Source organism: Gossypium hirsutum, chromosome D11 (assembly GCF_007990345.1).
Source record: "Gossypium hirsutum isolate 1008001.06 chromosome D11, Gossypium_hirsutum_v2.1, whole genome shotgun sequence".
In the NCBI taxonomy this organism is placed as follows: domain Eukaryota; kingdom Viridiplantae; phylum Streptophyta; class Magnoliopsida; order Malvales; family Malvaceae; genus Gossypium; species Gossypium hirsutum.
This window is the reverse complement of record NC_053447.1, coordinates 3,631,550-3,653,419: the sequence shown is the minus strand read 5'-3', so window position 1 is coordinate 3,653,419 and position 21,870 is coordinate 3,631,550. Positions and strand designations below refer to the sequence as shown.

The 21,870-nt window shown below is 33.0% G+C and overlaps 2 protein-coding genes and 1 pseudogene across 7 annotated transcripts; 2 read left to right on the top strand and 1 right to left on the bottom strand.

The window, feature by feature from the left end:
• The first annotated feature begins 7,595 nt into the window (after window positions 1-7,595).
• Window positions 7,596-9,484, top strand: LOC107912040 (methyltransferase-like protein 23). Of its 4 annotated transcripts, XM_016840080.2 has the most exons (8): window positions 7,604-7,845; window positions 7,941-8,045; window positions 8,115-8,201; window positions 8,428-8,478; window positions 8,574-8,667; window positions 8,745-8,829; window positions 8,983-9,136; window positions 9,218-9,484. In XM_016840080.2, the coding sequence occupies exons 1-8, from the start codon at window positions 7,777-7,779 to the stop codon at window positions 9,242-9,244; spliced, it is 672 nt and encodes a 223-aa protein (XP_016695569.2). In that variant the 5' UTR covers window positions 7,604-7,776; the 3' UTR covers window positions 9,245-9,484. The 4 variants fall into 4 exon arrangements, 3 of the variants coding, with proteins under 3 accessions (XP_040961490.1, XP_040961489.1, XP_016695569.2); XR_005920932.1 differs by lacking the exons at window positions 8,983-9,136; window positions 9,218-9,484 and having other exon boundaries at window positions 7,598-7,845; window positions 8,562-8,667; window positions 8,745-8,762; XM_041105556.1 differs by lacking the exons at window positions 8,983-9,136; window positions 9,218-9,484 and having other exon boundaries at window positions 7,596-7,845; window positions 8,428-8,483; window positions 8,574-8,750.
• Window positions 9,485-10,177: 693 nt separating this feature from the next.
• LOC107912039 (probable protein phosphatase 2C 60) lies at window positions 10,178-13,826 on the top strand. Of its 3 annotated transcripts, XM_041105554.1 has the most exons (6): window positions 10,178-10,567; window positions 10,660-10,717; window positions 10,980-11,397; window positions 11,528-11,895; window positions 12,222-12,458; window positions 13,118-13,826. In XM_041105554.1, the coding sequence occupies exons 3-6, from the start codon at window positions 11,091-11,093 to the stop codon at window positions 13,367-13,369; spliced, it is 1,164 nt and encodes a 387-aa protein (XP_040961488.1). In that variant the 5' UTR covers window positions 10,178-10,567; window positions 10,660-10,717; window positions 10,980-11,090; the 3' UTR covers window positions 13,370-13,826. The 3 variants fall into 3 exon arrangements, with proteins under 3 accessions (XP_040961488.1, XP_016695565.1, XP_016695564.1); XM_016840076.2 differs by having other exon boundaries at window positions 10,644-11,397; XM_016840075.2 differs by lacking the exon at window positions 10,660-10,717 and having other exon boundaries at window positions 10,179-10,567.
• Window positions 13,827-16,081: 2,255 nt separating this feature from the next.
• On the bottom strand, window positions 16,082-18,072 carry LOC107911247 (NEP1-interacting protein 1-like; annotated as a pseudogene).
• Between the last annotated feature and the right edge of the window lie 3,798 nt (window positions 18,073-21,870).

Genomic DNA, 21,870 nt, shown 5'->3' with positions numbered 1-21,870 from the left:
CTTCCTGTAAAATCTTTCGAATAAGCTCATCATTCTTTGGTACACAAATTCTGTCTCTAAACATCAAACAACCATCAGAACCAATCCAGAAATCTGATTCTATGCCTGACTCACATTGAACTCTTTTAGCTTGTAACTCATTATCATCTTTCTCAGCTTCACAAATCTCTTCAAGAAATACCGGTTTAGCTCTAAATTCAGCTAAAATAGAACTATCATCTAACATGGCTAAATTGGTATTCAAAGCTTGCAATGTAAATAAAAGTTTCCTGCTTAAAGCGTCAGCAACTACATTTGCCTTACCTGGGTGATAATCAACCACTAACTCATAATCTTTAAGCAATTCTAACCATCTTCTTTGCCTCAAATTCAAGTCTTTTTGAGTCATCAAGTATTTCAAGCTTTTATGATCGGTAAATATCCGGCACCTTTCACCATACCAAGAATCACATCAAACTCATCAAATGGCAATAGCATGAGATCGGCCGGAAAACAGTAGCCTCTAATCATTAAAGGACAATTTCTACATACTTTATCTACTAATACATGCTTGCCTAATGGATTCGATACTTTAATCACAAATTTTGTAGATTCTATAGGCATACTTATAATAGGCATCAATTTCATACAAACATAAGAATGAGTCGAACCCGGATCAATCAGAGCAATGACATTAATATCATGTAAAGAAAATGTACCCGTAATCACATCGGGGGAGGATGCCTCTTCGCGTGCACGAATAGCATAAGTCCTTGCAGGGGCTCTAACATCTGGTCTCACAATTGAATCTCCAGAGGTACCTCTGTTACTTGCTCCTACTCCTAGTTGCCTCGGTGATCTGCCTCTAGTAGGAGCATTTCCGAATCTAGCACTCTGTGTTACCTCTCGGCTAGCCACTTCTGGACATTCTCGTACAAAATGATCTGGAGCACCACATTTATAGCAAACATTTTCGCCTGCCCGACAAGGACCATAATGAAGTCTACCACACCGTGGACACCCTGATCTACCCTGTCTGACATTACCTACACTCGTAGTCGATGTGGTCTGAGCCTTCGGATCCTTAAATTTGCTACCTCTATTCTGACTAGATTGCCCTGCCGAAAAGCTAAATCTGGTAGAAAACTCTTTGGGCCTCTTGGATGTAGCCTGAAATGATCTGCTCATCTGTCTCTTCTTTGTATCTTGTGTCTCTGTCTCAACTTTGCCTTTTCTTTTTAATAGCTCCTCTGCCTTACAGGCTCTCTCAACTAAAATAACGAACTCTTTTATTTCTAGGACACCCACTGACAGTCGGATATCATCATTTAACCCATCCTCAACCTTTTACACATGATAGCCTCTGTGGACACACATTCTTGAGCATATTTACTGAGCCTGACAAATTCACGCTCATAATCGGTCACCGTCATATTGCCTTATTTCAATTCCAGGAATTCCTTTCTTTTCTGGTCAATAAACCTCTGACTGATGTACTTTTTACGAAATTCTTCCTGAAAGAAATCCCAAGTGACCCTCTCTTTCGGTACAACTGATACAAGTGTCTTCCACCAGTAGTAGGCTGAGTCTCTAAGAAGTGATACTACACATTTCATACACTCCTCGGGTGTACAAGATAATTCGTCAAAGACTCTGATAGTATTCTCTAACCAAAATTCTGCTCTTTCTGCATCATCATCTTTTGTTGCTCGGAACTCTTCTGCCCCTTGTTTCCTGATTCTATCAACTGGTGGCTTTTCTCTTACCACTGTACCTGTGACTGGGGAAGCTTGAGCTGCATGGGTAGCCTGAGAATCATGAGGGGCTGGAGGTCTAACTGCCGGATTCGTACGAACGAACTCGGCAAACAAATCATTCAAAGCTCGGAAGAGAGCTTCTCGAGTCACTCCTCCCTGATCAACTATTACTGGCCTATTCTCAGATGGCGCTGCCCCTTCTGTGGAAGCAGGCGCATTACTTTCTACATCATCATCACCAGCTCGCCCGGGATCCATTACTATAAAATAAAATGTTTATTAAAAAAAAATTGTCAGGAGTCGTCACACTATCAAAATACAAGTATGGCATGTATAGCTAGACTTTTTCTCACACTAACTGTTCCGAGAACCGACTAAACCTGCTCTGATACCAATAAAATGTAACACCCCTTACCCGAGACCGTTTCTGGAGTCGAGCACGAGGCATTACTTGGCTTATCTTACCAGTTCGGAGCATAAAAACTAGGTTTGAAAATTTATTTCATTATTCGCAGCAAATCTGTCTAATCGCGCAGCAGTTACTAAATTAATTATAACTTGAGCTAAAGAACTCAAAATTTAATCCCGTAAATTTTCCCTGAAACTAGACTCATATATCTACTCACCATAAAATTTTTAGAATTTTTTATTCAGCAAATTAGTACAGTTTATTAGTTAAAGTCTCCCCTGTGTCACCACCAGACTGCCCTGACCTCTAGTCACTAAAAATAAGTTTTCTCGCTATAGGATTTTCATATGAAGTTCTTACTTGTTTCTATAGAAAATAGACTCATTAAGGAATCTAAGCATGTAAATTTCAACTCATAACCATTTTTGTACAATTTGTAATTATTTTCTAAACTCAGATTAGGAGACTCCAAAAACAGTTCTGACCCTATCTTACTAAAATTCACATATCTTAAAATATAAATTTCTTTTTCCTACACCGTTATTTTTCCATGAAAATAGACTCAACAAGATTTAATTTCATATATCATTCACCCTCTAATTCATTTTATACTATCTTGGGTGATTTTTCAAATTCACGTCACTGTGCTGCCTGAATTCTGTTTCTTTGCAAAATTTTATCCTTTTATGATTTCCATGCATAATTTATCACCTAATCTTTCATAACAACAAACACCTTCATCCTTAATCATTTTAATAACCATACATCATTAACTACTTACACATCACTCATTGTTCATATTATACCAAAAGTAGCTAAGTTTCTATACATGCCATACACAAAACAAAACGTCTAATTATACCGAGTTATTTCTTTGATAGTGTGATCGGCCTCCGACGTTTCCTTCGATCCCCGAGTGGCTAGATAAGTACTATAAGAAGAAGAAATAAAGAGATTAAGCACTAGGCTTAGTAAGCTTACAAGCAAATAAATCACAACATTCAACATAATGGATAATTATGCATAATATCATCTAACATCATAAATTTCTTTACTTCTCAATTTCTATCTTCTTCTTTATTCCCTTACCTTCTTTCTTACCTGACCTTTCCGTTTTCATAATTATAATCTACTTTTCCTTTGCTGTTAATTCACTGTAATTTAACTCGTATTCTGACCCGTTGAACCACTCGGAATACTAAGGATACTAGGGTCATTCTTGTCTATCAATACCCTGCCAATGCCATGTCTTTGACATGGACTTACATGAATTATTCCTGTCTCCAATGCCATATATAATATGGACTTACATGGCTCAATCCTGTCTCCAAAGCCATATTTCTAATATGGACTTACATGGCTCATTTCTGTTCTGTCCTGTCAACCCTAATATCCTAACATTCCTAGGGTTCAACCGGGGCTTTCTAACACTTTTCCTCTGTCACTTCACCTTAAATTCGACTTTAAATATTTTCATAACATAAATATATAAATGCTGGAAATTGACAATAATAATGTAAAATAAAAGAATATTGCATTTATTTACTGTAAACTTACCTTGATACAAAATGTGACTAAACTTTACAATTTAGTCCTTTACTTTTTCTTTTCCCCGATCTACTCCCGAATTTCGTTCTTCTTGATCTATAATAGCAAATTTAACTTATTTAATATTCAAATTTATTAAAATAGCCCTCGACTCTAACTTTTTGAAAATTACAATTTTGCCCCAAGGCTCGGAAATTAAACTTCATCTCTTATTCTTATGTTTTATAACATTCTGAACATTTTTTTTTTCTTCTATGGCAACATCAAATTCTAATTTAATCCCTTATCAATACTAATTTTATTTTTGCATTCTAACTCTATATTCTCTCTTAATTCTTACTATAAACTCAGTTTAATTCTTCAATTTCCCCATAAATCCCTAATTTCGGGATTCTTTCAATTTAATCCCTATCAATTCAAAACTTATATTTTATTTTACAAATCAATCTTTTACTAACTTCTAACTTAAAATTCAATCATTTTAACCTCTAGTTCATCAATTAATTCAACATAACTCATGTCTAACAATCTACTAACTTTCAGAATATCAACATAAATCAAGTAGTATTTATCTCTAGGATTCCAAAAACTCAAAAATTATAAGAAAAAGACTTAATTTGACTTACCAATTGAGCTTGGAACCTTAAAACCTTAAATTTCCCTTTTTCTTTTTCTTTCTTTCTTTCTTTCTTTCCTTCCTTCTCTGCCCGTTTTGCTCTCTGTTTCTTTCTCTGTTTCGTCTCTTCTATTCTGTTTCTTTTCTTTCTTTTTTCTATTCTTTCTTTTGTTTTATGTATATATATAATATAATATAATATATTAATGATAATATAATATAAAAACATAATCATTACTATAATATAATATTTTTTTAACACATAAAAATCTCAGATTTTTATACTTATGCCGCCTCAACTTTGGAAAAAGGCATAATTGCCTATTTGGTCCTTTTAACTTTTCTTTAATCTATAATTAAACTTTTATCCCTATTGCAATTTAATCCTTTTTCATAATTAACTATCGAAACATTAAAATTTCTTAACGAAACTTTAATATTATCCTATTGACACTCCGTAAATATTTATAAAAATATTTACGGCTCAGTTTATAATATCGAGGTCTCGATACCTCGTTTTCGACCCAATTTACCTAATAATTTCTTTTAAATCACAAAATTCACTAATTCAAAAATATTTCTAACTTCTTCATCGAATTTAGTGATCTCAAATCACTGTTCTGACACTACTGAAAATTGGGCTGTTACACTTGTCAATTTTGAAAATGAGCAAACTGGTCTTTCTCAAAAAAATAAAATTCAAAATATTTATAAAAAATTCTAAAATTTATATTTTTTTAAAAAAATTCTAAAGAATGTATAAAGAAAGCTAAATTTTTAAAAATTTTCTAAAATATTAATTTCGGGATCTAAATAAGTTAATTAATTATTCGACTCAATTCGAATTTCATTTCACTCAACTCGATTAATAAAAATTTAAATAGAATTAAGATGATAAAATAGAACTCGTCAACTTAATTAACTAGAATTTTTTCACTCAATTTTATCGAATGCTCATCCTTACATATGAAAATAAAAATAACATTGAAAATACTAATTAGAAATTTCCTCTAAAAACACTCATTTGAAATCGTCATGATAAAATAATATTTTTTTTGTTGGAATAGTTTTGTTGTGAAAATTTGATGTCATCATTTTTATTAAAATAGTTAATAATACTAACTATTTAGACTAATTAACATTATAGAAGTAGAGGAACCAAATTATGTCGAAATTTAAAGTATATAAATTATGTAACAGCTCGTTTTTCAGTGGTATCGAAAACAGTGGTTTCGGGGCCACCAAATCCGACAAGTAAGTTCGTAAATATTATTATTTAATATTTATGAGTCAAATGTGATTTTTAAAAAGGTTTTTGATTTGATAATTTATGTTATATAAGTGACTTATTAAGTTCAAGTGGTTTTATAAAATAAGGTATTGGGACCTTGTTTTTATAAACTGAGTCGTAAATATTTTTATAAATATTTACAGAGTGTCATTAAGGTGGTATTAAAGTTTCCTTAAAAAATTTTAACGTTTCGATTGTTAATTAATTAAAAATGATCAAATTAAAAAAAGCACATTCCTGGGGCTCCGTTCCTGTAAATCGAACTCCTAGTTGTGTAGTTAATTAGGTTTCGATTAATTGAATTTACTTGAATTAAAAGTAATTAGGTATAATGACTAAATTATATATAGGATAAAAATTGAATTATAGATTAAAGAAAAAATAAAAAGAATAAAGTTAAAATATATATTATAATATTATAATATTATATCTTAATGTTTAAGTATATATATTATATATATTATATTATATAATAATAAAACAAAGAAATAAAATAAATAGACATAGAGAAAGAAACAGAGGAGCAAAAACAAAGCAAGGGAAGAAGAATATTATATAAGGTTTTTTTTATTCTAAAAGAACATTTTTCATATTAACAATATCACATCAGCATAGCACAAGAAAACGTTGAATCATACTAGCATGTTGAATATTTCATCAGATCAATTATAGGTGGAATTGAAATGTTCATACTTCGTAAAGTGTATGGAAGAATAAAATATTGATAATCTTAATGAAGCAAATTCAAATTCGGATGATGATGGTCTCGGTTAATGACCAACAAATGATAATAAGGAGCATACGTTAAATATTGCAAAGGAAATAATCGAACAAATATGCATTAGAACAATTAGATAAAATTGCATACGATATTTATTTTTCTTGCTATTTTTATCAGTAATTGTGTTATCAGCTACTTTTTTAAACTAACATAATACATATGATTATTTGATTTAAATTTTGTTACTTAGAAATTATTTTTATTAAACTAATATTTTTAAAAAATATAAATTATTTATGTGTAGTTAAAATTTGTACTTTATTAGTCAAACGGGTCTAAGGAATTACAATTACAAAAAAGTGTAATTACTATTCTAATAATTATACTTTCATTCAATTATTCCATGTTGTCCAAATAGACATTTGGTGGAGTTTTAACTTAAAAATTGTTGATTGAAACCTTTTTCCAATCATTTTGATATATTTAAATATTTTTATAAAAAAATATGATGAGAATTTTAGCTTTTTAATGTTTACATTTTAATTTCACTTTTATTATTTTACGAGCTAAATTTGATATTCAATCTTAAACAAAAAGTATAATTTGATCATTAATCATTCAAAAATCATTTAATTATTATTTTTAACGAAAGTACTAATTAAAATGTTAAAATTTTAAACATAGCAGCCCGTGTGGCAATTCACATTTACATCATACATTTTTTTTAAAATTATAATCTTTTTATAATTTTTTGAATTTTAATTTTTAAATATTTTTATAATTTTTAAAATTTTATTATTGTAACATATAAAATAAATAGTATCATTGCCACATAAATTGCCATACTAATATCATTAAAAAATAATTTTAGTTAACACTTTCTTAAAAAAAAGAAATTGACTATTTAAAAAAATAATGATTAAGTTTTACTAAAAATAATTAAGGATTAAATTGATAAAAAAATAAAGTCGGTTAATTAAAATTATCATTATGCTTTTTAAAAAATACATGATTGCTCTTTGTATGAGTCGTTTTTAATAGATAAAAGCTTTGTTTTTCGTAAATTTTCAAAAGCGACTTAATCACTTTCGAAATAGATAAAATCAAATATTTAGAGGGATTAATTTATTTCATGCCGAAATTGAGAGATATTCAGCATTAATTCCAAGGAAGCAAGGTAGGGCCAATAAAATGCCCAAGCAACTATTTTACTATGGGTGCAACGTGTCCACAGATCTGTGAGGTTCCTTCTTTCGTCTAGTGCGTTAATCTCTGCCGTTTACAGCTTCTAGATTCTCACGCTGATTAGTTAAACGCAGCGCATTAGTAAAATTACACAATATTACATTAAAATTTCAAATGTACGGAGTATAATACGAAGAAAGATATAATCGGCGGCGATATCGGAGGAAACGACGACGGCAGCAGAGACACAGATTCGTGGCCAATCAACTAATGAAGACGATATCGCGTCATTTTTACGGCGACTCTGAGAAAACCGCCTTCTCCATATCGATAGTTGAGGTAGTAATTTTTTCACAAAACTCTATGAAAGGAAAAAAAAAAAAAGAGTAGAAGCTTTAAGGACTAGGGTATAATTTTTTTTTTACGATGAGCAGAACATGAAAGAAGACTATGGCTTATTCGTTTGGCCTTGTAGTATCGTACTGGCCGAGTATGTTTGGCAACACAAACTGCGCTTTTCCGGGAATAATGTAGTCGAGGTATTTCTTATAATAAATTCGAATTTTCGCTTTGGTATCTCGAGAACTTTTATGTTTGTTTTTTTGCAGCTCGGTGCAGGAACTTGCTTACCTGGATTGGTAGCTGCCAAAGTTGGCTCCAATGTCACCCTTACCGACGATGCAAATAGATTGGAGGTAGTATTTACTTACTTTTACTTGTAAATATAGTATCCCTGCGTTGAAAATTGATAATTTTATCCAAAATTTGGAACACTAGTAGAAATTAATGTTGATTATAAATCCTTTTATCAGCCTAAAATTTGCTTTTGCTTAAACTGAATTATTATGACTGCAACTAATATTTTACTTTTTGATATTGAGCCACTGAAGTATGTACATGTATTGTTTGATGTAAATACAGGTGCTTGAGAACATGAGAGGAGTCTGTGAACTAAATAATCTGAAATGTGAAGTAAGGTTTATGTTGATTGCTTGGATATTCTGTTACTTTATATCAGCCTGGTGTACTTATGAATTGCTTTTCATGGATTTAAGTTTTGTTTTTAGGTATTAGGATTGACATGGGGAGTTTGGGATGCATCCATATTTAGTTTACACCCGAAAATTATTCTTGGGGCTGATGTTCTTTACGATGCGCGAGGTATAAAACTACTTTACGATATTCTAGTTCCTTTGATTTATGCTGAAACAAAACGGTGACGGACTTGTGTTGGTAAGCCTTTGATGACCTCTTTGCAACTGTAACATTTCTGCTCCAAAGTAATCCAGGCTCGGTTTTCATAACAACTTATCATAATCGAAGGTACTAGTTCTCTCCTCGGTCTCGTTTGTATTCTGATATATTCTGGTCCGGATTTTCTAGGATTCAATCAGAATTATGATGGCGACTGTTGTCTTGTTTTCCAAAGTCAAGTTCTTTAGTTGTTTCTACTGACTATGACTAATAATCTTGCAGCGGCCATCATCTTATTGAGTTCCTAATGGTCAAATGGGGACTCAAGTGTGTGAAGCTTCTTGATGGTTTTTCGTTATTACCATCCGATAAGGCAGCTAGGCTTAGTGGAAACATTCAATTGGCAGAAATCATATTGAACCACGAGCAAATTGAGGTAATTGGGAAACATTAGATTAGCATGCATAAGTTTTGTTAAGCAGCCATATTTATGTGCATTCTTACTTGACTGCTGCAGGAAACTTCTTCCTCTGGAGCTAGATGATTATGTTTAATTCACCTACACATTTGTCGATTTATATTACTCCTTGTAGCACAAATGAACTATGCCTTCAAGTACAAGCTCAAGTTCAGTAAGATCGTATGCTGAAAATGATTGGAAAATGGCTTGTCAAGTGTTACTCGTTAGTCTCACTCTTGGTATTCTATTATTGATGCATATGCCAGTTTTCTTTTTGTACTTTTGCATTAGATATGGTCACTCTTTCTTGTTTGAATTCTTCTATATCCATAGCATGTTATTGAATCCTTTGAATTGGGAGACTTGGATACCAAGTCTTTCGTTTTCAAGTTTTTAGGCAAAGTTTGATCCGAACAAAATAGGGGTTTCAAGGATCAGCTTTTATGCATTAAAGCAAAGTGATGAAAAAAGTCTACAATTTTGGTCAAACTGCCATCCCCTTCAGCTTCACCTAAATGTTTGGAGAGGCTTTCAGTTAAAACAATAAAATAAAATCAATTAACGGTAATGATCTTTATACCAAAACACATTGATACTCCAATTAATCAGAAAGAGTAATCTGATAATTAAGCTGTTCAGATTCTAAGCAGCAGTAGCACACGTGTGAGTATTATTTATTGTCATTTTTCGTATATGAACATCACAAATAATATTAATCCACACAACGTTTGCCACTTGGCTATTAAAATGGATGCACACGGTGGCTTTGCTTTCAAAAGAGTTGGACACCTATCTGTCACCTGGATTGGGGATATGGATATATTATATCGATAAAAAATAATGAATACATTATGACAATGGAAAATACGTATAAATGGGCATACGATATCATATTAAATTTCTTTAAAACATGCTAAAATTCAATTATATATTATATAATTAACAAATGCAATTTAATTAAAAACAGTAGGGGATTTGTCGTGACCTATATATATGTGTGTGTGTGCAGCCCATGGATGCCCGTATACATTTGCTGGCTATGCCCATCATTCAGCCATCGCTTTGCTTTGTTCGTTTTCTTTTATATAAGCCTTTCGTCTACAGAGAAAGATCGAACACCCAGTTTCATTTTATATACTTTCTATTTCACACTGATTCTTAATTCCTCCCACTCTCATCTTCTTGTATTTACTTGCAAAGAAAATAGAGGGAAGAAAGGAAAAAAGGAAGCCCCAAAATGAAATAAAAAAACCTATGAATCTGGGAGTTTTCATTTGATGGATGTATAGATAGATCTAAAGCTTTGAAAACCCACATGTATTGCTCTATTCTGTTTAGATCTCCGTCGATTTCACCGGCTATCATTCAGTAGCTGAATACTACAGTATAAAACAGCTGAATTCTACTGTGAGTTTTATTATTATTATGTGATTGATGTTTTTTTTCTTTCGATATGGTTCTTTTATTTAGTGATTTTAATTAGTTACTGAGTATTTCAGGCTGTGCAATTACTTGTGTGCAATTTTTATTGTTTTGTTCAATTTTGGGAATGTAAAGGTAAATTTGACTTTCCTGTTTTGTTATTCGCTTTTCTTTTTGGCCACAACTGATGTCGTTTTTGTTGTTTTTATTTATTAACTGGCAGTATTAGCTTAATTCCCCCTCCCCCCCCCCCTCATTTTACACTTTTGGCAGATTTGTTTTCTAATCTTTTTTTTTTTGCGGGGGGGGGGTGTTTCGTCAAGGGATCGATTTGACGTTTAGTTGTCAGCTATTATTTGTTCAATTTAACAGGTGTGTATGTTTTCTTGGTGTGCAGGAGAGGACTGTGGTGGGAGTTTATTGATTCAAGTTTTTTTTTTGGTGGGTTTGCTGCATCCAATTTTGGATGTTAAGGAGGAATTGGAGGCTGGCCCTGGTGAGATGAGGGATGTTATCAAGGTTGGTCAACTTTCTGAGGGCCTGCTGGCGGACATCTTCAGACCGTGGTTCGGATGCAGCAGGACGACAAGATGGGCTTCTTTGGTACAAAGACATAGGGCAGCACTTGAATGGTGAATTTTCTATGGCCGTTGTCCAGGCTAACAATCTGCTTGAGGATCAAAGCCAGATTGAATCTGGCTCCTTGAGCACTCTCGAGTCTGGTCCATTAGTTACCTTCGTAGGAATATATGACGGTCATGGTGGCCCTGAGACGTCGCGTTATATCAATGATCACCTCTTCCAGCATCTAAAGAGTAAGAGAACGTGAAACCAGTAACAGTTGGTAGCGATTTAACACATGCTGCAAGTACATTTTATGCCAAAATTTTAGGTTGAGAATCTGGTTGGTGCCTTGGTGACTCTGTTGATAATATCGTTTTGCAGGGTTTGCCACGGAGCAGCAATCCATGTCTGTTGATGTCATAAAGAAAGCATTTCAAGCAACAGAAGAGGGATTTTTCTCTGTTGTTGCAAAACAGTGGCCTATGAAGCCCCAGATTGCTGCTGTGGGATCATGCTGCCTGGTGGGTGTTGTTTGTAATGGGACCCTTTACATTGCTAACCTTGGTGACTCTCGTGCTGTGCTGGGAAGGCGTGTCAAGGCAACTGGGGAGGTTCTAGCCATCCAGCTGTCTTCAGAGCATAATGTAGGAATAGAGTCTGTCAGGAAGGAGATGCGTTCTTTGCACCCTGATGACTCACACATTGTAGTTTTAAAACATAATGTATGGCGAGTAAAAGGCCTCATACAGGTAAGTTCTTTGATTGGATATTAGTAATAGACATACAAAGGTGTCTATGAAAGTTATATTTTCTTGACATTGTTAAATGCTATAGACATATTGAAGGAACTAAAGGTATAAGAAATTAACCTTCTAAGTGAAGCAGAACTTTTCTATTTTTAAATCGTTCATGTGAAAAGCTGGACTTTACAGCATTCATTTGGTTAAGCTATATCTTTAACCAGTTTGTTTCTCAGTTCATTTTCCATTAATCAGCATAATGTGTGTGTGTGTATATTCTGGGATGTTGTGTGTCCAGATTCACTTAGGACATTAACGAAAGTTTCTTGTTGCAGATTTCTAGATCCATTGGTGATGTTTACCTTAAAAAGCCTGAATTCAACAGGGAGCCTCTATATCAAAGGTTTCGGCTACGTGAAACTTTTAGAAAGCCAATTTTAAGCTCTGAACCATCAATATCTATGCATGAACTCCAACCTTATGATCAGTTTATCATATTTGCTTCTGATGGTCTCTGGGAACATCTTAGCAATCAGGATGCAGTTGATATAGTTCAAAAGCATCCTCGCAATGTAAGATATACTTCTCTTAATGGATAACTAGTGTGGTTTTACTATTAAGTATATAATCTACTTATTCACTGCGTGATTTGTGGTTTTTGGTTTGAATTGGTGAAATTTGGGCATATCTACGCACTCTTTCAGTGAGTTGAGACTTCCTGTGAACTTGAAGCAATATTGTCCTATTGCAATTTGAAGTTTCAGTTGTGTCTGCTTTGAGATCTTTAATTTTATTTTTCTCAACTTTCTATATGTTGTTCCACTCAGTGTGACATCAATACTCGACGAACATTCATTTTGTACCACTGGAGTGATAGTGCCTCAGCAGCTGATTATACTTGATTGCATTAGCTGAACCTTAGCTGTAGAAGTTTCAGTTCAATTTTGTCCTTGATTCAATGGTGACATATATGCATGAAAATGTAATACAAAAAGTAAGTGCTATCTTACAATCTAGGTTTAGAGATAATTGAATGGAGCTGTTAGCAACTAAGCCCACATATTTTGTTTGTATTCTCATGTGTGTTATTGGGATTGTTGTATTAAGAGAGGTGTAAAGTCGTGGATTCATATGCATAACCCTTTTTTTGCTGCAATAGTGATGTTTTTGTCGAGGAGCATGGAAATAAGTATCGTTATTGATTGTCTTGTGCTTATTCTTCTTCTCACAGGGGAGTGCTAGGAGGCTTGTGAAAGCTGCCTTGCTGGAAGCCGCTAAAAAGAGAGAAATGAGATACACAGATTTGAAGAAGATAGAGCGAGGCGTACGCAGGCACTTCCATGATGACATCACGGTTGTAGTTGTATTTCTCGATTCAAATCTTGTGAGCAAAGCCAGCTCCGCGAATAGCCATTCATTGTCCCTCAGAGGAGGTGGAGTTAACCTGCCTGCAAAAACTCTGGCTCCCTGTGCCCCTACTTAATGTCAGTCGATAACGAGGTTAGCAACTCCTACTGTTGTATCTAGCTCAGAGTCGTCCTCTTATCTTATGTAATGCCTTCAGTTGTTATAAGCAAAGAAAGGAGAAGGTGCAGTGTTTTAATTAACATTTATTTATTATATGTATATTTTTTTCTTTGTACAATGTAACATTTTAAGAGAGATATGTATATTTTTTTCTATGTACAATGTAACACTTAAGAGAGAGATTCTATTTAGTTTATATAAGCCCTTTGATCTGGGAAGGGAAAGAATCAAGAAGCTACAGCAGCGAAGGTAACAATATAAAGATTCTTTCTCATTTGTAGCATTGATTTCTGTATATTATGGTTGCTCTAATTCTGTAGTTTTTGGGTTTTGTAAATTATGTCGACATCCCTGAAAATCGAACTCCCTAGACTTGTTGGTTACATGTTGCAATAAATATTTGAGTTTATGTTGAAGCTTTGTAGGCACCGACTGGAATGGGCACTTGTGGAATTATCTATTTCCTCTTTTTGGGTCCTTTTTTTTTACTAGCTATTTGTTCTAGAAATAGACAAAAAGGTTAGGCGGAGACATTGGGTTTCCTGTTTAATATCCCTAGGCATGGTAGGAGAGGAGTTATGAAAGAAGCCAAACCTATGTCCTACAAGGAAAAAAAAGCTATATTTGTGGCTGGGAGGATTCAATCAGGGTGGCTTGGTACTTGAATAAAGACAAAATTTCCTTTTGTTGTCCAGATGTCTGATGGGTCATGTCATGGATTCTGTTCTGAATTTTAAAAACTGGGTTTTGTTGTGGCCCGTGGTGGGCCGTGTTGTGAGGTAATTGCTAGGTAAATATCATTGCTTCTGTTGTCACTAAAGTATCATGGATGTAAGTTGGATTATTTTTTTATTAAAAAATTAGATAAATTAACTTTTAAAGAGCAAATATATTTTTTATAAAAATTTTGTTTATTTTTATTCTTAAAATTGTGTTTTTATATATTAACTTGAAGAATATATGAAATGTCTTGTTTAACTGTCTAATTATTTTGTCGGTCATAATAATTTTTAATAGTAAAATGACTAATTTTTTAACAAAAAAAATTAATTTATTTTCTAATTTATTGTACATAAATTAATTTATTTATAATACTTTCACTAAAGATAGAAGTAGACAGCAAAAAAAGCACGATCAAAATGTTAAAAGTTAATACCAAATCCGAATCAATCCGCTTGCAGCTTACTTAATGTCGTCCTGTGTTTTCTGGCAAATCTGTTTAAGCACTTGATCCACTAATCTGGAAGACTGAGAAAGGCACCACAATCATTGGACCTCTACCTTTTACCCTTCTCGGTTCTGACCTGCTACGAGAGGCTCCCTTCTCCTCCATGATTAATTACTTATACGTGGATATGGAATGTGGTACTATTAATAAACTAATAATTTTGCATGTTCTGGTTCTCATCTTATTACAAATTTAATGCAACAAGAATGTTGTTGTCTTAGGATTTTAGCACCAACTTAACCAGTTGATTTTTAACTTACGAGGTGAGGTAGAATTTGACTAGGACCCAGATCCTTGACTAGAACCTATGAGATTCGGGTGTTGAAAGACAAATCAGATTCCACAATATAAAATTTGAAGATAGAAATTAATTAAGCGTACTTTCTGAGTTCCTCAAAAGCCTTGGGCCTTGCCATGCCAGCCTCCCTCATCTTTGTTTTCTGCTTTATGTTAAATTTAAGTACTGCATGATTCCTGGGAATAAGTTACTGAAGCTATTCGTACACGGGATTAGTTCCCCGCTTAGGACCACATTAGCCAGTGGATGAGTATCGGATCAAAGATGGATCTGAATTAACGTTTTAATTAATTACTCACAACATGCGATCCCAACTGTCCAGATTTAAGGCTCCAAATTTGGAAAATATAAATTGATGAAGTGGATGGAACAAGCAATGGATTATCATACATACATATATATATTATAAATATATATGTGAGAGAAATGATACATCATTTTAGTCTTGTTGATACAAAGAGTCGGGGTGGAGAAGATTATAGCGGAGATTGAAAGTCAGTCCATCCTAATGGGTGGGGAGCCGTACAATTTTGGAGGTAAGAGGGTTAGTGGAGTGAGCACAGAGTAGTAGTAGGAGGAAGGATTAAGAGAGAAGAAAGTTGGAAAGGAAGGGTAGTGTGCGTCTCTCTCAAGGATGAGAGGGGGTTAAAATGGGGCACGTGGCAGTCTCTCATTGGCTAACTGGTCCCTTCAAGGGTTCTAGTTAGGTAGGCGATGTAACACTACTCAGGTTGTAAGGTGTGCAAGTGACAAGTGATGACTGTCTCGTTAGAATAATTTGCCCATCAGAGATAGCGGCTCCTGTGTTCCCTAAGCTTTGACAGAATAGTGCCCCTGGTGGAGGTAACTACCCTAGTGGTGAAGGTCATCATGTATAACAAGTCCGTATTTCTGCTATCCCCGTATCAGAGGAGAAGCAGCGATCACAAATCATACTAACAAATGCATTTGGATCTGAATTTTGAATCAAAGCCTTAGACTTGCCTTGGATCTATAAGAGCTTTTACGTATCCAAAATTACTACAATTACAAACCTGGAGGTCTCAAATCTCAATCTAGAATGAAACCTCTTGACTTTGAGAACTGAAGTGTAATATTATTTGTGTATCTTCTATATATATGTACACCCTCATCATATTGTATTCATGCACTACCACTCTGTTTGCACCGATCATTTACAGGAAGAGCAGGACACGGCGCAGCAAGGTATATATATGTATATAATAGCCGCCAATTACTATATAACTACATCAAAACCTTAAAAAAAGGGGTTGATTCAGCAAAATGTTCATATGATCCCTGTATGTAGACACTACTCAGAGACAGGAGTACGCGAACATTTGAATTTAATGAACTAAATAGATTACACACAAGCCCCGGCAAGTAAACAATGTTATAAATCAAATATAAACAACTCTTCTCTACTCGTATTGTTTAGTTTAGTTTAGTTTACAATAAAAACATTACATATCCCTTCTACACAATGGACAAGAACCATGACTAAGCAGCCACTTATCTATGCACGGCTGGTGGAACATGTGATGGCACTGTGGCAAGTTCCTCACTGTTTCTCCAAGCTGAAAGTCCTGCATGATATAACACATAAAAGACAATCAAATAAGCTCTTTATCAATGGCATCTAGTTCTGAGAATAGGGTTAAGTGGAAACTAGACCTGAAGGCAAACTGAGCATGAAACTTTCTCCCCAGAAGCATTCACATTGTTACCGTTTGTGATTATCATCTTCGGGATTTTTTCAACCAAATGTCTGGCCAATCCTTTAGCACTACCGGTGTCGAAGATGTTGTGGACCTCCGCGAATGTTGTTGCAGGCTCAGCAGCACCCATCTAGTGAACGAAAACCGAAATCTTAAGCATATTGCCCCTTTGATGGAAGCTCAGAAAAACTAGTATCATCTTGCAGTGAATATATAATATATATCACCTGACTCTGGACTGCACTCAGCATAGCCGGACCAATTCGTTCACGAACAAGTCTCCCACTTAGAAGGCTTACAATCACATCAATCTGCATAATAGAATGGTTTCCATTTATCATAAGAACTAGCAAGTAGCAACTAAAGCTGTAATACTGAACAAAACTGCTCACCAAGTAGAGCAAACATCCGATCCCGGATTCATCGGATTGCCAAAGGAGGAGAGAAGATTCGAAGACTTCAATCGAGAAAACTGCTCCAGATATTGCCCCAACCGCAGCCTCGAACGAACCCACTCTCCGTCTCTTGTCCTATCAATGCCCCCGTCATGGCCCCTAACAATGTTCCCACTGCACAAACAAATGTCACCAATCTCCATCTTCACCATACTTAGAGCGAAAAAATGGTTACCTTCAGGCAGTAAAGTGTTCCACATGTTAAATTCTATGAAATCAAACAGCATAATTGGATTTATTCTCTATATAATAAAAACGACGAAATTATATAACTTACCATAAAATTATGAATGGGAAAGCAAAATTTAAAAGAAATAATGATAAAAAAGAGAGGAACTATCGTATTCATTCAAGCTATAACAACAGGGAAAATTCAATTTATTGCAAAACCAATATGAATAGGTAACGAATCAAATCCAAAAGCTTTTGAAGAAACAATGAAACGGAAAGAGAGAAAAGAAACCAACCCAACGCAAAGAAGAAGGTTAAGATGGCAGAGAAAATGTTCCCAATAATGGCAGAAAGGGCGGAATTGCAACATTCTTTAACCTTTTCAATGAAATTCCCTAACAAAGAAATTGAAGACATAGAAACACGAGATGGGTATCCGTAATAATCCATTTTTTCCCTTTATTTGACGTTGTTAAGTGTTGAAATCAGAGAATTGGAATCAGAAAGTTTATGGTGATATAAAGAAGAAACTTTCTATATATATATATATATATAAAGACAGAGATGAGACGCGGTATATACTTAGTAGTGCTTTCAGGGATGAAAAGAGAGGACGTAAACAAATTCTGTCTGCAATTTCTTTGATGCAACCCTATTTCTTTCTCTATGAAAACAATGTTGTGATAGTGGATGAAAAATCTTTCTTTATTATTATTTATTAGAAATCATGTTGATAGTCAAAAAGACAGGAGAGAGATAGGAAGCTTCTTTTTTGGCTTTCAGTTGCAGACAATGTTGCATGGACTGTGAGACGTAGGATGATGGATGGATGACTCGTCTTCTATAAAAGAAAAAGGCCAAATTTTCGTCAATGTTTATTTTTTGGGGCTCATTGCATGGACTGTGAGACGTAGGATGATGGATGGATGACTCGTCTTCTATAAAAGAAAAAGGCCAAATTTTCGTCAATGTTTATTTTTTGGGGCTCATTGATTGGCTGGCTACTTTTCTTTGGGTGTGTTCGGCAATGTGAGCTTATTAATAAGGGCTGCACATTTAAGACTTTTTCCTTTTTGACCATTTTTTTTTAAATTTTCAATCATATAGCATAGGGTATTTTAACCTAACCAATTGGAACCAACCACTCATTGCATTTACCACAACTACTTGACGTTTGGACATGGAATGTACGGATCGTAATATTTTCTTCGTCAAATAGTACTCAATTCGCATCGAAACGAATCTATTTGTGCGTCACGTCGCCCAGCATCATGTTTACAAGTTGGTGTTATGGTCTTCACTCATTTCGATATCATTTGATAATTGCTATCCCTCCAAATATCAAACTAGGCAAGGAATTTGAAACAACAAAACAATCCTTCAACATATCTATCCCCAATTGAATAAATGTTGCAAATAAAATAATATTAAATTAAAAAAATAAATTAGTTGACCGAGTCTTAGCTCAGTTAGTAATGGAATTGTTTTCGGTGTAGATTAACGCATGGGCGAAGCCAGAACAATTTTTTAGGGGGCCAAATGAAATTTTAATTTTTTATAGTTTGTATCTTTATAATTTTTAAAGGATTAACTCGAATTTTTATAATTTTAGTGGGGGCCAAAGTATAATTTTGCTTTTACTAATTTAAAATTTTAAAAAAAATTTAGAGGGTCTAAATGACAATTTTTCATTTTAGGGGGGTCGGGCCCATGCCAGCTCCCCTAGAATCGCCTCTGGATTGACGTCAGGTCCAGCGTGCTAAAGCACATTTATTCTTCTGTTTAAGAGTTAACGAGGGATATAAATAGTTCAAAGAATTATTTAAAAAAAATTAAAGTCGCATTTAACTTTTATTTTTTTATCTATTAACCATTTTAATTTTTCTATAAATACATTAAAAATAATAGTTATTAACTGAAATTATTGAACCTAAATTAATAATTTTAAAATGTATATATATTTATATGAATGTAATTGAAATACTTTGTATGAATACATAATATAGAATTTATTTTTTCACCAATTTAATATATAAGTTATTATGAAACTAAAAATTTAAAAATATTTAAATGCATATATAATTTATCAAGAAATTAAAACTAGACTATAAATATATGTATGTATGTGCGTGAAAAATATTTGAAAACATCGAAAGCTTGAAAGAATGTACTGAAACAAGATGGTATCAGTACGTATTAGTACTGAGATAAAAATATACATCCACTGGTATGATATATTGACTACCTTGTTATGTCTCGAGCTGCGAATGAAAGCCCGTGACAAAGGCACATAGAATGTCTGATAGAGGTCAATTGATTAAATGAGACTCTTTTGACCCATTTGAACTGTCCCGATTCGTAAAACATATGGAGAAACCCATCTAATTGAGGCATTGGTGGCTTAGTGGAACTTTCTAGTAAAATTAAAGTTACCATGATGAATATTGTAATCCCTAAAGGATAAGATTGTATAGAATTTAAATATCTTAACACTCTTATTTTGTAGATAGACGTTAATCTCAGCCATCGACTTAACTCAATCTGTATCGTTAGATGTAAAGGAGCTCAACTATAAATAAAGTTCTATTTCATTTGTAATCACTTCATTTAAAGAATACATTTGAATACATTTACTCAAACATCTTGTGTGCATTATTTTCTTGTGGCTTTTTTATTTCTTTTGTGCTCATTTATTTTTTCAGTTTAAAACTAATCATCTCGACATTTTATTAAAATAAAAAATAAAAGGATTGAGTTGTTGGAATCCTAAATTGATGTTAACAAAAATTTCAAATCAACAAAAATCTTCCGCCTAAACCAATAATCTAATTTACCTCAAATAAAAAATATTTAATATACTCCAATTGATAAAAATAAACTACACAGATAATTACCTAATTTAAAAAAAATCATTTTAGGCACTCAAAAAAATTGTGAAATGAACATTCACGTTACAAAATTTATTCATTTTAGTCACTCCCATTAAAATTGCAAATAGAAATCTTATATGACATTCAAACTAATTTTTTAAAATTTCCACCTTGGATATTAATCTCCACCTCATTATATTGCATTCAAATTTTTTATTTTCATTTTACTCACTAAAATGCCATCTGCTTTAACCAAACAATTTGCAGCATTTGGGTAGTCTTCAGTTGCGAATCTAACCAAATAAAATACCCCCTAAAGTCTTGATTAGAGAAATTAAGCTGGGATTTCATCTTAATCTCGCCAATGTTAAAAATGTGGTGTAAAAAATCTTACAAAAGTTTTGTTGGGGAGGCTTAAACAGGGGCCTAGTGATGCCGATGCCTTCACGTGCCCACCATAGTGGTGGCTCCCCCTGCCCCCAAACCCAAAGCCACAAGTCGAAGCCCTCATCATTCCAACATTCCACTCTATTGCCTTGCTAGAAAGATAGAGCTAGAGGAATCTCCATGTGTTTCCCCTTTTTTTATTTCTATTTTTCATTGCTGCAAAAGATTCAACATTCAAGATGTTCCCTAAATATTAGGGTTTAGGGTTTTTTATTGACTAAAATGAAAATAAATCATTTGAATGCAAAACAATGAGGTGAATAATAATATTTAAGGTGGAAAATAAAAAATAATAATTAGAATATCAGGTAAAATTATCATTTACAATTTTAACAAAAGAAACCAAAAACCAACAATCTTTGTAACATACTTATTTTGCATTTTCCTTTTATGCCTAAAATGATTTTTTTTTTTGAAAGTTTTACTATTTATTTGTTTATCGAAAAAAAAAAAAACAATCCCAACCTAATGGACATAGTCTTGTCAATTTGATGATCCCAACAGACCAACGTACATGATATGTTGAGCTGAGACATGATCCAAAATTATTTGCAATCAGCTTCCTCCTATTCATTTGAGGTGGACTTAATTTGTTTATAAGGTTGAATTACACCACAGGTCAGTTAATTATGGGTTATTTTTTTGTCATTTAATTATGAATTTTTTAAAATTCATCACTCAACTATAATTTTTTTATTTTGGTCACCTAATTAATTGAGATTATTATTTTTGGTCCATTTCCTTTAATTGCACCAACAAGAGGTTGATATAGTAGTTGAAAAATAGGTATAATAACAAATTTAGCCATTAACTTTTACATATTACATTGGTTTTGTCACAATTTTAAAAAATTAACCCTTAAAATTTACAAATGGTCTCAATTTGATCCTAATTCTAAAAAATTCAAAGAAATATATAAAAATACATAATTATTTTCAAAAAATATAATAATAAATTTTAAAAATATATAAAAATAAAATAATATCGTTGACAATAAATAATAATATAATTTTTAATATATATATAATAACACATAAATATTTTTAAAAATATAATAATAAATTATTTAATAAAAAAATTATATTAATATTTTCAAAATAAAAATTTTAAATTTTAAATTTTAAAAAAATAATTAAATACTGACATGTCATCCACATGTTTGTCATGTCATCAAAGTTAAAAAAGTGAATTTTTTTCATCCTTTTGGAGTGATTTGACAAAAAAAAAGTTTAAGAGCTAAAAGAGACAAAAAAAATAATAAAAAGTTAAA